General features: G+C 36.3%; 1 protein-coding gene across 4 annotated transcripts in view; it reads left to right on the forward strand.

The window, feature by feature from the left end:
- The window catches only part of LAMA2 (laminin subunit alpha 2), a 334,791-nt gene that overhangs the window by 129,025 nt on the left and 187,721 nt on the right, over positions 1–18,045 (forward strand). For all 4 annotated transcript variants that reach the window (XM_077782207.2, XM_085576525.1, XM_077782208.2 and 1 more), the window contains 3 exons: positions 7,011–7,171; positions 10,573–10,713; positions 12,055–12,228. In XM_077782207.2, the coding sequence (XP_077638333.2) occupies positions 7,011–7,171; positions 10,573–10,713; positions 12,055–12,228 (476 nt within the window). The remainder of the gene's footprint in view (positions 1–7,010; positions 7,172–10,572; positions 10,714–12,054; positions 12,229–18,045) is intronic.

An 18,045-nucleotide genomic window follows, 5' to 3' on the forward strand; every position in this document is an offset into this window, starting at 1 on the left:
CCCATGGGCCTACATCCTTCATGAAAAAAAATTTCTCTACCAGCAGTTCTCCATGGGCTGTAGTTCTTTCAAGAAATATCCAAAATTTCCTTCATGGCTGCAGTGTGGATATCTGCTCCAGCCTGATTTTCTCCAGAGGCTCCAGGGGTATATGTGCTCTGGACCTGGAGCTTCTCCTTCCACTCCTTCCCCTTCTTCATTCCCTGACCTGTCTGGCTGAGGGGCTGTGTGCCCTGTTGGGAGCTGGCCATGTCTGGCACAGCCTTTTCCTCACAGAGGCTGCCCTCGCAGCCCCCTCCCTGCTCCCAGCACAGGGCATGGATACTCAGTGCAGTGTATCACATGGAGTGATATAAGAAACAGTCTGAGCAGAAGGGAGGATCAATCCCAAAGCTGGCAAAAACACAGCAAGACTCTTCAATGCCTGTGCCAAACCTGTGGGTGAGACTAAAACAGGTTACAGATGACAGACAATGCAACAAGGGAACCTCTCAGGCTGTGGTTTTGAGATGGGGAATGATTAATTGAAAAAAATGTGATGTCCCACTTGCATGTTACGCAGCTGCTTGGTCTCTGACTCCTGTTGTTGCTGCAGTCTCCCTTCTCACACCTTCTTTTCTGGCCCCTGGTGTGGGTCATCCTCCTGGGGCCTGGCAGCTGATCAGCATTTAGCAGGCTGACAGCTCCTCTCTCACAAGAAGAGGAAAGCAAAAAGATAGAGACTTTTTTCCATCTTGTTTGTCAGTAATGGTGTCCTTAGGAGCTCTCAAAATGTGTTATGCCTCTAAGCATTCAGCAGATCTAAACCATCTCATAGTTGCTTTCTAAATCTGCTTATACTTTCTGGATCTGACAAGGTGGCACTGTACTTTGACACCTTGCTATGTCTCCTGCCTTTTTAGTGCTCTGATCTTCTTTCTGGCAAATTCTTCTCTTGCGTCATTTCTGAACATCTCTAGGGAGAGAATTAAAGTCCTGTTTGGATCATTAACTGTGTCTTTCTAGAAAATCAATAAGAAAGTCATACTAACATGCTGAAGATAACATCTTCGATTTTTTTTTTCTTCTTTTCCACGTTTTACTTTTATTGCAGGTAACCAGTCCTGCTTATCTGGCTCCAGGCATTCAAATAAGCTGTTGAATGCTCTAGTTCTCCAGTCCTGAGAATCAGAGTTCTTTTGTTCTCTTCACAAAATGAAAACATCTTTTTCTGTTATGACTGTAACCAGTTTTTCCTCATCTACCTGAAATTAACTCATGCTGCTGCAGTTGTCTGAAGGCCTGTTGCTTTTGAGGATGTTAGAGCATTCTTAATCTCTATTGAATCTGCTATTTGTGACACATAAAGAAATATTTTCCCTTTATTCCTTTCTAAACTCATTGATGCCTTCTGTTTCCAAGTTATTTACTGTAGAGGTTATTCCCTGCATTTAAACTATTTATTCTCATATGTGACAAGCAAAATTGGTGTTTAGATAACTGTCATCATGTATGGAATTCCCTCCCCTAAGTAGTCCATGCATTTGTTCTTGAGACCAGTTGACTGTGTCCTGCCCAGTTTTGGAAGTCTAGTGAGAAGTAGACCCTTTGCTCTGTCTGGACAGTGGCCAGAGGATAATTTTGATATCTATCTTATTATTTTTCTATTTTAAGACCACAACAATAACAACAAGCCAGCTCTACATGTATCTGGGCATCAAAGCTGTTCTGCCTACAATGGACTTGCTCTTTGCTCTTTATTATTACTGTTTATTTGCCTTTTTTTTTACTTGTACAAAATAATTTTCCAACATATTAGGAAAACTGTTTTCTTCTTGCTCATTGTGTTTGTAGTCCTTGAACCAGTCACATATTTGTGACCATAATGCCATATTCAACAAAAAAGACACAACAATGTGGGTTGAAAGGAAAAGCCTTTTCAATATTACTCTTAAGAAAAGATTTCTGTGGTTACAGAAGAGGTTGTTTTAGAATAAAGAGTGAGTCTGGATATAATTTTTAGCATAAAACTATCCCGAAACAAGATAATTTCTTCCCTTTTTTCCCTCTCACATTTGTATTCAGTACACTGATAAAATTCTTTTTACTGCATACTGCTCACCCTGGGCAGCAATTTGGTTTGAAGCACTGGTGAGTGTTCATAAAGGAAAGGCTGGAAAGCATGATTTGTCTGAAGGAATCTATCTATTCACCAGTGAACTAAAATGAACACTCTGGGTGGGTTGAAATACATCTTAAAGAGTCACTGGCTGGTTGTATGAGGATAAATTGTTTGCTTGTTGTAGGATGGGAATATGCTTCTTAAATGTGTGCTAAGTAAATGCTTTTAGTGAGTAAAAGACATTAAATGAAAATGGAAATAAGATAGTAAGGAACATCACTGGGGATATATAGTCACTGTGAAGAGTTCTCAAGTAAAATAAAGCTGGAGGCTGTACATTCTCTGCTCTTGAATACAGTAGGTAAGCAGCAATTAAAATTGAAAATTGTAGCAAATACTACAATAACTGGTGCATTGATGAAATGCATCAAGAGGATTTAACTGACTGTATCCTGTAGACATAATCAAGTTTTGCTAGATAAGAGAAGCTGCTTTATAATAGAGAATTCATTGTTTCAGGAAAGAAAGAAGTATTATTGTATTTTATGTACAATTTCCATTTTGATCTCTTTGTCCTCATGTGTCTCAGTCAGTAGTCTAAAATCAAATATTATTATTTCTCATAAAGTGTGTCTTTGGTTTTGAATCTTCAAGAATGCTTTTTAAATATTCTTTCATGGCAATCCTATATCTTTAGTTAATGAGAAATATAAAAAGAAAAGCTTAGGATCAATCATAAGATAAACTGATGAAGATTCCTCTAGGTTTTGTAACTGAAAGGCAGTAATTCTAAAACTGAACTTTTCCATCTGTGTTCAATTCATCCTAATAGCTAAACTTAACCATTGCTGATATTTCAGTGTTCCATACAGAAGTGATAACCATCTAGAAGTACGCTGTACTCCAGTAATTAAGGCTTTCTCCATGAATTGGTACTCTTGTTTCAAGCTCTAATGGCTAGATTTTAACAAATAGCCATTTTACTTGGCTCTTAAGCACCTTCAAGAACTGACAGGTTTGGAACCTGGCAGAGTTTTCTGAGTCAGTCTTCAGAACATGCTGTCTTTTTCCCCCCTATTGCCTCTTTACGTACAATGTAATCCAAATGACAGATGTGTATCTTTGCTGAAAAAGTCCTCAGACATTTTAGGATAAGTAAGTTCCAGATATCTCTATCCTTATTCAGGCTTTGTACTACTTTGCTCAGCAAGCAGTACCACTGACTTCCATGAAATTATTTTTGAAATTTATATGCTGTTGAACAGGAGTGAAAATGACAAGAGGCCATTCCTAGGATTGCAGGTTTTTTAAAGGTCTGGTTCATGCTTTTGCATGCATTTATTTTTGTGCAGTTTTGAAAGACTGCTAGGCTAGGAAAAACTAACTGGTAAAACTCGTATTTCAAGATGACTCATCCTCTAGGGTGCATTTTCAAAGCCTCTGCATGCTGAAAGATAGGACAGAAACTGATAATATTCAGGGAGAAAGCAGAGAATCAAATAAAGCTTCATCAAATAAAGCCCCATTCAAACAAGACCTATGAAGTCATAGACCAAAAGCAAAAGATGTCCTTCTTCTGAAATACCAGTTCATTACAACAAAAACAAGAGGCAAGCCTGGAACATCTGCCTTAAATTGAAATGTATTTAGTCTGTTGACATATTGTACATTACTACAGCAGCCTCATCAAAAACAACCAGTGGGACCTGAGAGGAATTTACACACTGTGAAACACAGGGAGAGCTGAGATCTCACAAGGGCTGTAAATGGGAGAAGGCATGGAGCCAAATCAAGGACACAGACTAACTGCATCAACAAGTGTGAGAGCTGGAAGAATGTATGACAGGTAGCAATCTCCTGCCTTCCTCTCTCTCACGTGTAGTGTGAGATCTCTTGATAAGTGATGTGCTGAGGTTATCTATGTGCTATATAAGAATGGGTTGAGCTGCACTGGTGAAAGTAGAGTTTTCAATAGCTGCATAGAAAGGAAAAGGAGGAGAAGGGATGTTTTTTGTTGAGGAGCTAAAAAAAATTGACAGAGTGGGCAATGGGGAGAGACTATAGATATAAATGAGTATTTGGGAGCTCCATACTGAGACATGTAGTTGAATTTGAGCTCACTTAGACTTGGTTTGTGAGGTATGAGTTCCTGAAGCTTTCAGATGAGGTGAGTTCACTTCTAAAGTGTAGGCTTACCTATGTCTTTTACTGCTGAACCCTGGAGTATAGCCAACTATTTTCATCTGGAAGGAACAAAAGTTTCTCTGTTCCAGATTGTCCAGTTAGGATGCATTGACCCAGATTACAAGAGCTTGTGTCCTGCTGTGCTGTAGGGGCCTTGATGGTAGCTGTTTGAGAGGAGAATAACTCAGAAATTTGAGAATCAGCTGAGCCAAGGGCATCAAAAGCCATGGAGCACATCACTTTGAGATAGTAAGTAACAGAAATTTCATGCACTGAAATTCTGTGTATAATTAGGACAGATCAAGAAGGTGTCAGTCAGTATGATGTGCTACAGGAGATCAAAGAGGCTTCAAGGTTAGAGGAGACAGATTGAATTTCACCTCTGTATAGATTAACAGATAATATAATTTAAAACTCCTATAGGTGGCTGCTTCTTCAAATAGCTAGTTAGAGAGGCCATAAAAAGGAGAAGCACCTCTGGATTTATGCATGAGGGGCTGTTTTAAAACTCTCCTTCTGAAGGGCAGTCAAATTCAACGTTCTTGTAAGAATGAGAAAGCCTCCTTGAAAAACAACCTAATCAAAACAAGGAAATCTATAAAAGGAAAATAAAAATGAGCAATCTAAGACTGCTAATGGCAAGCTTAAGGTTTATAGACTGCATATTAGACATTCAGAGAATGTCTATCTGGTTCAAAATTATTCAAGCAATGCAATTAAGCTAACAAAAAAAAAGATACATCTATTTAAACAACAGAAAAAAACTCACTGAAAATCAGAAGTTATTTCTAACTGAGGATAATAGGAAAAATATAAATTGTGACATATTCGAGAAAGTCATGCTCTTAATAATAAATACACATATTTTAAGGAATAATTTTCTAAAGACTTAGATGTTGCTAAGAGGTGCTTTTGCAATCAGAGTGCTAGAGATTCAAATGCAGTCGGAGTTAAATATGGTTTAGGTGTAATCACATTATAAATGGACATCTCAAGAAAGAAAGGGACACAGCAGAAAAACTATATTGAAAACTATATTAATTCTTTTTAATAGTGAGTAGAATTGCTCAGGGAATTTCCCACTTGAGAGTCTTCATTCATGGGGACAAGTCAGAAGAGCTGCCTCAAACAGTAGTGTCAGGTTTAAAGTGAACTGATAAATGCAGAATCAAAATTTGTCAGGCATATGGCATATTTATCCATAGCTTCAGGATGAGTTGAGTAGGGGAAAATTGAGTTGCTTGAGGCATTAAATATAGCTCATAATATTTTTAAAACAGACATTAATATTAAATAGACACTGTTTATCCAAAAGGAAGACAAGATGTTCCAGGAAACTAGAATCAGAAGGTCTGGTTTCTATTCCATGGAAATGACTAGAACTACAATAAAGGATTTATACCATTTCTGAAATATGGGAAAAATGGGCAAAAATCAACACTAGGTGTTTCATGTAAAGGACAGCCTGCCTTATGAATCTGTTTGAAGGATTAAATGAATATGTGAACAAGCGCTCATTTGATTAATACTGTAGTTTGATTTTCAAAAGGTTTTGATGAGATCTTTTACCGAAATCCACAAAAGGAAGTGTAATAGGATAAGGAGAAAAGGTTCTTTCATGGCTTAGTACTTGGTTAAAAGAATAAATTGACCATTTTCACAGTGATGATCAATATGAAATGTTGAAAATACTCATATTTAACCTGGAGAAGGGATGAGTAGGAAGGTGATAAAGTTAGCAAGTACAAAATCTTTCAGCATAGAAAAATGAAAGAACTGCAAAATGTTCAGAAGGATCTCAAGATAGTCAGTGGCTGGGTAGTAAAATAAATGATGAATTTTTGTAGCAATTACAGGAAAAGTAGAACCCTGAGAAAAGTGGTTCTACTTGCACAGTGATTTCTGTATTAAGCACTATCAATTGTGAATCAGCTCTTGGAATTACCTTGGACTGTGCCTTGGGTCTGTCATCTTAGTTCTGTCTCAGCAGTAGTCAAAAACATCTACAGGTCCTTAGGACATCCTACTGTTTTAAAAAAAAAAACAACTGAAAAAAACCATCAGGAAAACAAATCAAACCAATTTACAGTATGCACACCATCTTTAAATAATTTATTAGAACTGGAAACAGTGCAGAGAAGGACAACAGCAGTTTCTGCGTAGAGATATTGAGTAGGCTTAGGAGTTTATGGCATATGAATTAAAAATGTTTGGTAGCATATGATAGAGGTCTATTGAGATTACAGATGGCATGGATAAATTGAATGGTTACTTTCTCTTTTCTATGATATAACAATTAGATAGCAATAAATAGAGATTTTAGCACACACTAGTATTTTCTTTCACAATATACAAGGCTAAATGTGAAATTCCCTGCTAGGGAGCCTTACAGATTCTGAAATTAAAAGCATGTTGAAAGGTCTTTAGATGAATTAATGGAAGAGAAGGTTTTTAGGGATTGTTAGATGCAAAGAATTTGGGATATGTTTCAATTTTCAAGATTTCTAATACACAGATTTCTGGAAAGTCAGCATTCAAATCACTGTATACTTGCCCTATTCTTACCTTGTTCATTCTAGCTTCTCTCAGATGACTCTGAGTTATACAGTGTGGTGTGAGCAGCAGTAAACCTACCAAAGGTATTGCTTTGAACACTCTAACACACATATCTGACAATAATAATGACAAATGAAATATATCTCATGTTTTCCCCCTCTTTTCATAGATTTGTTGCCTGGTTTCTGTCACTGCAAGACCGGCTATGCAGGAGAAAGCTGCAGTCGATGTGCCTTGGGTTATACAGGATATCCTGAGTGTCTGCCATGCAACTGCTCCCTTGAGGGCAGTGAAAATGATGACCCCTGCATAGGTCCCTGCATCTGCAAGGTATGGGTGTTGAATTCTTCTGAGCCATAGAAAGATACTCACGATGCTGAAAGATTGCATGTATGTCCTTTCATTATGCCTGAGTATTCCACTGTTCTACCTAGCTGTGTTAGTATCTATGTTAGCCACTTCTCACAGAACACTTGGTCTTGCTCCTACAAATTCCTACATGGTCTTGTGTCATCTCAAAACTCACTTCAATCAACATATTTACTTGTAGCCTTGTGTGCTCGCAGTCATACAAGTCCTTGGAAATATGGGATACTTACAAAGCCTGTGAATCATTTGTTTCAAGACCCATCCTCATCTACTCAGAAATTATATGTTTACAGTATTGTGGATTCTAAAACTAACCTGTAAATGCGATTTCAAAAAGAGAAAATGAAGAGAACTGATGATCTATTAAAACAAAAATGCTGCCTTTTAGGAGCAGACATTCTTCCCTGCTTTGGGATGGTTGTTTAGAAATTTCTAACATGTTTAAAAAAACAAAATCTATCCTTTCTGTAGGATGAACGTCTTATTTTCTAGGAAGAAAATTTAAGAGGGTTTTTATCTGTGTGCCATTTGGTATCTCTCCCAAACTATATCTTGATATGTAGAAACGAAAAACATTTTAAGCTGATACATCCAGTTATAAAATACCTAGCTATCAGAAAGGCTTTAGAAATGGTTGTGCTTTCTAAGTTACAGTATAGTAAGTGACCATGAATATGCCCAAAGGACAGCTCACTGTGATGTGGAACAATTTTACTGTACTGTATTTGTGGAATTCCCTTCCAAAATTTAGTTAACAGAATTAGTAATAAATGAGAATTTTAAAATACTTACATGATATTCTTAAATACAGGAATGTACAAAAATGCTTCAATTTCATGCTGTGGACACACATAGACCTCTGGTTTGACAGCTGAATGGCACTGAAATCTACTCAGAGAATTAACTTAATCCTCACTTTATGTCACAGCCACATGCTCTCTGTCAGAAATAAAATCATCCACATCATATTTCTAATTACTTAGCCATCAAGTCTAGAAGATCATAAAAGGGTGATTTTTTTTAATGTGCTGGCTTCAAATGGAGCTTTGATGAAGATGTATTATGCTAAATACCAGATAAATACTGCTTAATGATTCTTATGATGTTATTCATGTAAAGCCAAACTGACCTGTTAGTACATGCAGACCAAAATGAACAAATAAAGAATAGAAATAATTGTTCCTATTCCAGAGAGTTCTCATTATATCCACTTTTCCCTCAGTGTTCATCTTTTGTCTTCTTTGTTCTCCTCCAATCTCTTTTTAAGTGCTTGTGGGAGAAAAATGATACCTTTTGTAGAAAGCTGAGATAGTGATACATAAACATTTAATTCACTAGCAATCTTCAAATTCAAATCAAAGCAGAATATGGTCAAAGGGACACTGAAATCATCAGATTAGTTATGCTATATATGAAGAATAAAGTGGGATGTCTGGTTAATAGCAGATCTTAGGAAATGCTTCCCTTTTAATCACATCTTTCAATTACCTGTGATGAGCTTTACATTTGCTAAAGATACTTTTCACTGAAAACAGTCCTAACTGGATAGGCTTTGTGACTTTATGAAGGTATGTGGTCAAAGTTTCATCTTTGGATAGCTTAATACTGCACTGAAAAGTATTGAGAAATACATGGGGTTGGATAAACATTGTTTTATTTGCTTAGGGATAGGTTAGATCTCCTTTCCAACTCTGAATTTTATTTATCTATTATTCACTGAATTTGCTGCCTGCTCAGTGGATTTCTACTCACAGATGATGTTTGTGACTGCAGAGCAGGCAACTTTGCATTTTAACACGTTTGGTTTTCAGCTCTCTTTTTATTTTTCTCTTCCCGCTCTGCACACACTAAGTACATCAATACAGTATGAAACCTTTGGGAAAAGTGTTCATAATTGTAGTTTCTTAAATAAAGAGTGAGAGTATCTCTGTGTCCAGATGTTGCCCACATTATTATTCACATGAAGCATGAGTAACCAGCTCATTTTGACATAACCATGCTGGTAATAGGCATTGATTAATCCCAAGATTTCTGGTGAAAATGTAAAAATGTGAGTCTTGACATTAATGAGATGTTGAAGTTAAATGTAATTGACTTATAAGCTTGAGTTTTATTAAAGATGTTTGTGGTTTGTTTAATAGTCTGTGTGATATTATTGAAGAGGAGCATAGCTCACAGCAGTAGAGACAGAGCAAAGACACTTTGTTACACATATTTTTACTGTATAATTAGTGGTGAAAACATTATTACCTTTTCATTGTATCTCACTTTTATCAGGTAGTTGCCCCTTCCTGTGCACTGTCTCTATTTTCTCTTAATTCATGTGTGCTATCCTTTCTCCCCATACCTCCACCTGCTTTGCCCCGTTTTTGCCAGGTTTGCTACATCTTAACCCAGAGGCTATCAAATGGCTCCCAGTGAATTTACTTTGGAGCTGTGTATTTTGAGCTATCCTAGACTGCACAGTGTAGGCAGGGTTTTTATGATGTGCTTGTTCTCTGCTGATGTAGAGCCAACAGTTCAGTCCTGTGTGCATTCCACAGAGCACTGTCTCCAGGGTTAAGGAGACTGTGCATAATACCTCTGAAAGGGGAAGAATTTTCTGAGCTCTGTTGGGGAAAATACTGAATTACTAAGCCAGCACCATATCATGAGCCTCCTGCCACACACTGCATAGAAAACCTAGCTTCAATTTTGCCTATAGGACATATTGATTTACAGTGTAAAATAGTAGGATTTAATGCACAACATAAGATTTCTATGAAAAATATAATTACAAAATGCCAAATTTAGAATAGCTGATGTATATTTACTGCCTGTCTTCCTGCAGGGGAAGAGTTTCCAAACCTGGCTGCATGGCTGGCAAACACATGTAGTTCTGGAAAGAATTGCAGTCTGTTTACCACTTGTATTTATCCTGATTTAATCTATTAATGACAGATTATGAAAAACTGATATTCTGAGTGACAACTACTGCCACATACCTGTATTTTCCATCAGCTGGATGTGCATGGATTTTGCCAGCCCTACCTACAGTTGTTGAGGTCATAACATTGTGCCATACTTCCTTCTCTTCTGTGGCTATCAAGTGTAAAGGATATAAATTAGATTATTACCTGAAATTAAGTATGTCCATTCACAGAGATGAGAAATGACAACTCTTTTAATGTCTAAATTCCATGTCCTATCATTTACATGCAGCCACAAAGCACATTTTACTGTGTAAAGGATTTGCTACTAACATTCATAAATAAGAAAGTCTTTAATATAAATGTCTTTAGAGTCCTCCTGAAGAATAAAAAGCCAGTGATCATTGATTCTCATCTATGCAACTGAAGCAATACTCTAATGTGCCTTTCCAGGAACATGTTGAAGGAGAAAACTGTGACCGCTGTAAACCGGGTTTCTTCAATCTTCAGCAAAATAATCCTGAAGGCTGTGAGGAATGTTTCTGCTCTGGGAAAACAAACATCTGCAGACACTCTCCCTTTACCTACAGAAGTGTAAGAAAAATCATACCATACCAATACATGTCATTGCTTTGTGCTTTTTGTGCTGTCAGTAACCATTGTCACTAGGTTTTTTCTTATTAGAAAATCATGCATGTCCCTTATTTTCCATTTATCCCTAAGAAAATGCCTGTAAGCTTTGTCTCTCTTCTTTGTGAGAAAATTCTGAAATAGAGCAATTAGAACAGTGAAAAGCACAAAAGGAGCTATAACAATAGAAATTGAAGCCATGTGCATAAACACAGTCCTGGAATGTGTGTACATAGCCACTCCTTAATTAAATGCTCCGTATCCATAGGCCTCTTTTCCAGGTAATTATTAAATTTCTAGACCTGAAGTAATTAAGAATTTGGAAATGCTAAATGTACAACACACAGCTTAAGTAAGAAAAGAATGCCTTGCAGGGGGCATGTTGAATGCATTTCTTTTGTATGCTGCGTTCCTAGGAAAGGATGTGAGAGGGAGATGAACCTGCTGTTCTTATTTATACTGTAGAAAAATGTCTTTAGCCTGCAAATGTACTCAAAACTGTAAATTAGTTCTCAAAGCTCAGACACTGATGCCACTGAAATGGATGTTTGCTACATATTCATGCCTGTAGATTGAGTTTGGGAAATGTGTTCCAGGTCTACTAGATCTTGATTTTGGCCATATTGTTATGCTGGAAGTCTGCAAGTAACATCATATATGTCTAATGTTCTCATTTACATGCCAGCAACTGGAAAATTTTCCATTCCATGGCTGAGCTCATTTATTTCTCTGCTTGTATCCGGGCTCCAGAAACCATCTTTGTAGGAACAGTGTGCTCTTCTCTGATGATTCATTTCTAGTTATGGGATTTCAAGTTCTGGTGCTTTCCAGCACCAAAAAGATATAAAAGTATAAAAAGTATATTTGGCGTTGTAAGTTGTAAGGTTTTAGAATGGAAAAATATTATAAATTATGCTGCCTACAGCAATCAGAAAATGTATATCCATTTGTTAGTTCATTTTCTGCACAATTGGTGACTGATATTATTTACTGAAAACTTGCAAAATATTTGTAGATATTCTTACACATGTTTGTATGATGGAATTTCCTTCTTGCTCTGAACCATGAAGCACAGAATGCAAATACTTGCAGTTCTTTCAAACTGAGAAGTTAAAATTCCTAGTCATAGACAATAAGAAATGTTTGCTGATTTTACTTTGTGTTTTCGGTGGTTCATACACTGCTGTTAAACCGTATCAGTTTTTTAAAAAATGGAAGAATGAGAGGCTGTGACTATTGAAATTATTTATGCTCTGATTCTTACTGAAATTAAGGTTTTATTTATTTATTTTCCTATCATTTTAGATAGAAGACATGAATGGTTGGTATCTGACTGACTTACCAGGTCACATCAGAGTTATCCCCACGCAAAAGAGATTTGATGGGCATCAGCAGCTTAGCATCAGCAACGTGGCTGCGCAAAAAGTACTGCCACAGATTTACTATTGGAGTGCTCCCAGTTCTTATTTGGGCAACAAAGTAAGTGCAGGTGGTACTTGCCTAAACAGTAATTTGATTTATTGAGAAAAAATGTAAGGCTTTGAAGGGGGGTGGAACTGAGGGAGGATAAAATTGGTTAGCTATTTGACTGGCAAAATTGCAAGCAGAAAGGAATCACCTTTTGAGGCAAAAAGTTACCTAGAAAAAATTAATTAAGTATCTTCTACCTTGAGCCCTCTTTGGTCTCTTGATGTCAGGTGCTAGAAAAGTGCAGCTGGTTCACAGTATTGGTTTTTGAATGAACTAGCTGGTGTGTGGTTCAGTTTGGCCTGTTCTCTTCCCACCTTGTTCTCTGCTTTGAAAACCAGTTCCCTCATCTGCTTTTCAGAGATGCAGGCTGTGTATCAGATGTTGTGGGGGTGTTTAATGTTTTTCAGGAAACTTGTGTGTGGGGAGCTCTCTGCCCTGGAACTCAGAAAATGCTCTTGTGAGCTTTGTGACAGTTCTAATGTGTTTATTTAAGTCTGTGTGTATGTAAGTGTGTATGTACACACATATTCACATCCCACAGGTTAATATCAAATCCAAAATACTTTCATTAAAATCTCATTTTTTTCCAGAGAGTACAGTTGAAGACTGAATGAGTCTTAAATGTGAAGAAAGCTTAACAGCTTTCCATCTTCTTTACCTGATTATGCTACAACTTATCAGAAATGCTAACACTGATGTATTTGAGCACATTTTCCTTTGTAGTCTCTTCAGGCTAGTCAATCTCTTATTTATTTATTTCTTCCTGTTGGCTGAAAATCAACATGACAGAAGGTAAGTGAGCACATTGAAATTAAATAACATCATTCCAAAGAATTGGGCATCCTGTTCATAAATTGTTAAAGAGAGTCAGGATCACTTAGCTGGGCAAGGGGGAGTTTCTTCTATGATAGTGCATGAAATGTGAACTGATACTTTTCCTTCCAGAATTCCATCTTGCTTCTAGTCAGTGAGTGAAATAATGGTAGGAATATGCACACATTATTTGAATGTGGAAGATATTTTTTCAGTGTAATTTGGAGGTCCTTTGTGGTTACTGTCAGATATCACTGTATGAATGAAGCAATTTGCCTTAATAACTGAACCATATAAATTTTTGATACTACAATAACAGTGAAAGCACTCAAATTACCACAGTACATCTTAACTGTCATGTTGCATCATGTAAACTATAGTAGTAATGACATGCCTAGGCCAGATGATTTATGCTATGGAAAGGGAAATGGAAATAGAATATTGAGAGTCCTTATTTGTAAACTCAATAAAACATTTCTCTAAATAGCTGAAACTGAATAAAACCAAATAGCTGAATCTAGATAAAAACATCCTTTCTTGAGAATAACTGCTAGCTGTAGAATAATTGGTATGTCAAAGCATGCAAATTCTTTAAGAATTTTTGTTTCAAGAAACATATAAAAAAATTGAGGAAATCTTTTATCAAGATGTACACTTCTTTTGTAATTTATAAATCTTGTATCACAGAAAGCTGCCTCTCCTCTATATTGCTAAAATTATTTCTTTTAAATTATATTCCCCAAAATAAAATTGAATATAGGTAGTAACCATCCTGCATTTCCTAGTTTTCAAATATAGCTCAAAAAACTTATATCAAATATTTCTTTTAATATGAAGTTGACATGTCATGTGTGTGCCTGCACAGTATTGATTGACATATGTGTGCTATCTGATTGTTTTACATCCATCTCCCACTGCCTCTTTTGAAAGAAAATAAACATTATAAATAGAATACCCCTGTGCAGCCTTTTCAGCTTTTTCTTTTTCATTTAAATCTGGGTGGTGCTAGGCTATGTGATACTGGTCTTTGTGTCTCGAAGGAGACATTCTAAATAACAAGAGGCTGTAGATGGTACAGAATTCTTGTTTATGTCAGAGTGGGACAAAAACATGAGCAAACTAATACCACATTACCATGCCCTTTTAGTCTTCTAAATATATGTGCTGTTACCAGAACTTAAACTTCATTGTATAATTTTTTAAAAAGCCATATAATATGCATTTGAACTGGAAAATTGAACAATGTTTTTGATGCAGAATACGTTTGGGAGTAATCTGGTGGAATTTAATTTGTAGAAATAAAATACCTAGTGGATAATTTGAGAGAACAGATTTAAAATGGCTAGTATTAAGGTTTTAGTAGGTATCATAAAGCAGTTTATATTCTCGCCTGCCTACCTTCTCATAGCCTACTGAACTAAGAATTGCAGCAATCATGAGGAATTGGGCTGTGTTAGACCTTCTAGAATCTGAAAAATTGCATTATTCTAGAAACTCTAATTACATTGTAGGTATTTGAAAGCCCCATTTTCTTTTAGTAAGCAGTTTCTTCAATTGTTTTGACAATGGATCTCTAAGTTTCTTTTAAACATGTGTCCATGCTAAAATATTTTATTAATTTGCCTGAAAGTGTTATGAGTTATAGTATGATAATGTTTGATCAGAGCACTGAAAAGAAAGTATAGAATAAATTAAAAATTAGATACCCAACTCAGCAGGATAATGTGAAACATTTGTTTCTTTAAAATCAATTCAGAAGTGTTAGGTGTGTGGGGTATTTTGAAAGTCTAACGTTACGTATACACACTGCCTTTTTGATACCTCATCATAAAGCAATTTGATAATTTGTATGATGACTAGAAGCTCCCTATCATTAGATAAAAGTAAATATAATATTCAACATATCTAAACATATGACACCCCTTCCCACCCCTCCATGACACACGCATGAGAGGTGGCTGAGGCCACTTGAAGTTCTGTGAGGAAACTTCCATCTCTGGGTACATGCTTTATTTTTTTTCTGCAGCTGTAAGTTTTACCTTCCTTTCTCTGCCAAGGGCAAGCTTTAATGCGAAGGTGGAGATTTACCTTGCCTTTTTCAGATCATTAGTGTCAGCAGTTGCAGGTTAATTTAGTCCTTAAGTGGATTTCATCTTAGAATTCAAATCTCTGGACATTGTTAGGTCTCAATGCACAGCACATAATACCCCTCCCACTTTTCTGTCTGGCCTTTGAGCAGCCACTAATGCTGCCATTACTCGAACTGCAAACAACATGATGGAAACCCTAAACCACATTTTCTCCAGACCACTATATGCATACTGGCAGACTTGGATTGAGATGTTTCTTGATTCCAACCCTGTTTTACAGGAATAATTTAAATTAGTTGTACAGTATGATCCCATTCACTATAAGTAAGGTTAATATACGCTGATCCTTTGTGAAGTCAGAGCATGTTGAAAATTAAAGTAAAAGGTGTTTCAATGTTAAGCTTTGTTATCTCTTGGAAAAGTTCTGGGACATCATGTTTGTCAATTCCATAGACATAAAGCAGTCATATGATAGGTATTGTTCTTTCTCTGACTTTTAGTTAAAACCAAGACAGCAGCTGAAAGTTTATGTAGAGTCTGTGCATACAGAACAGGAGGGGAAAGGTTTTGACCCTGTCCCTTCGTTTATTTTCCTTTTATTTTATAACTAGCTATTTGGTAATAACCTATTTGCTGACTTCACTAAGTCATTGTTTCTTTGAGTCCAGAAATGAAGACACTGTAATAAGCCTGTAGTCAATTCATACAAATTTTAAAAGTCTGTCAGCTTTTTAAAAGTACTTCACTTGTGGAAAACTAGATTGGGATAGAGTGAGCAGTTTGTTTTGTGACATATTATCTATTACAGACTGCCTAGAATACCTCATAGGATTAAAAATTGAATTATAAAATAATAATGAACTAGGTCTTCATAGCTTTTATGTTTATTTCCTTCCATTTGTTTTCATTTCTTAGGCAATTCTGATACAAAAGGCAGAATAATGCAAGCAAATTGCAATCTATGGCTCTCACGGGGGAAGGGATGGAGTTGAGACCCAAAATATAAGGAAGCATAAATAATACAATAATCAGCTGGAACTGAAATGCTGGGATCAATTGTCCTGAATTATGAATGCATCTAAGCCCAGAAAGCTTCATCATGGTTTTGTCATGGTTTCAGATCTCAAGATTTTCTTGTTCATAGGACATGATGCTGTTACAAAGACCCACAACTCCTTTACTTTTAGTGCCTGCCTAAAAAAGGAAAGCAATCTAGCATAATACTTTTTGGTATAAATGGATGTTAAATTTTTAACTACTACAAATTAAATTGTAGTTGGAAGCGACTGTTTTTACCATCAGTTGTTTCTGAAATTATTTGGCCTGATGGAAGTAATCTAGCCTAGAGAATTCCAACACTCAGCTTTGTCAAATTCAGCCAACAGACTGATTTTTGTAAGCATACTATTGTCAGGAAAGCAAAGTATTGCAGCTTAGGTGGGCTGATATGATGTCTACTTCTGCATCTTTGCAAGAAAACACATTATTTCAGGTTGTATGGACAGTTTAGGCCATCAGTAGGAGATTTTGTTCCCTAATGTATATGGTTTGTCCAAATTTAAGCAGGTTACCCTTTAGTGACTTAATGGTAGTGCTTGAAGTGTCTGCTCACTGTGTGATGGTAAGGCCAGTATTTTGTGATGAATTTGCCTTTTTTATACCATCTGAACATGAAAGTGTCATCACCAGTTTTGAATGTGTAGCAAAGCACATCACCAAGCTTGCAACAGTGAATTGGGAACAGAGTAGGGAATGTGATCCACAAGTGTAAGGTATAACATAACAAAACCAATTTTGTAGGGACATTTAATGATTCTTAATATATTTATTGTAAGTATGAGTAGGATGTAATACTTGGGTTATATGCATGTTATCCATATCTAGAAAAGAAACAGTAATAAGCATCAGCAGTACATAGTATGCAAGAAATGTCCTTCCAACACCCCTGAAGTTATTCAGAGTTGCTGAAAATTTCAGATTTTTTTAAATAGTCAACAGCCAACTTATGGCAGGAAATTAAAGAAATTCAGTTAAACATAAATTAAAAATAATTTTTTTAAAGACAGCTACTTCAGTATCTTCTCTCTTTCACATTGGAATGCATTCTTCTAAGAAAAAGATTTTTTAGTTTATTGATGTTTTTCGTTTTATAACAAGTAACATTAAACTGATCTAAATAATGCTGTTTTATTTTAAATGACAATCTAAACTGACCTGACCAAACCAAGTCACCATAGTAATCAGACTCAGTAGACAGTGTGGAGTTGTCTTCAATTTATACCAAATGGGCCATTTATTTTATTAGTATTTTATTTATTATTTCAATATAGCTTCTAAAAATTGAGATAATAGGCAGAGTCAGGTATGGAAAAGATGAGACAGAGCAGACATCCAAGGGAAGAGGAAAATATTTTAAGGATTTGAACCACACCTGATGTTTTCTTTAAGTTTACTTAATTTGTATTTCATTATTTGGTTTAGAGTCTTTATTTTTCTTGAAATATTGTTTCAGTTTGGCACCGTGAAATGGACAGGGGTAGGTCTCTCATTCTTTCACTGCTGTGGCTTGCCAAATTTGTCTTGATTCCCAGTAAAAAGGGCAACAATATTAGTACCGTCCTACCTGGGGCTCAGCAACCCATGACTGTAAAGAACCACCAAGAGATAAGTAAATTTTGCACACTTTGTTCCTCGTTAATGCTTTTAATGATGCTTGGGTAGCCTGTTGGGATGGTTCAAGTACAGCCATTATTGTGATTACAAGGAAATTAAGGATACCCAGTAGACTGTTACAGCCTCCTTGCGCCCTGGAAATGGGTTGAAACAGGGCTCAGACTCTGCCTAGCTGAGAACACTGACTGCAGTATTTCATGTATCCCATGTTACATTTAATTTCTTAGTGCTAAAATCATCTTACACTACC

The sequence above is a fragment of the Lonchura striata genome, chromosome 3, assembly GCF_050655825.1.
Source record: "Lonchura striata isolate lonStrDom1 chromosome 3, ASM5065582v1, whole genome shotgun sequence".
NCBI classification, from domain to species: domain Eukaryota; kingdom Metazoa; phylum Chordata; class Aves; order Passeriformes; family Estrildidae; genus Lonchura; species Lonchura striata.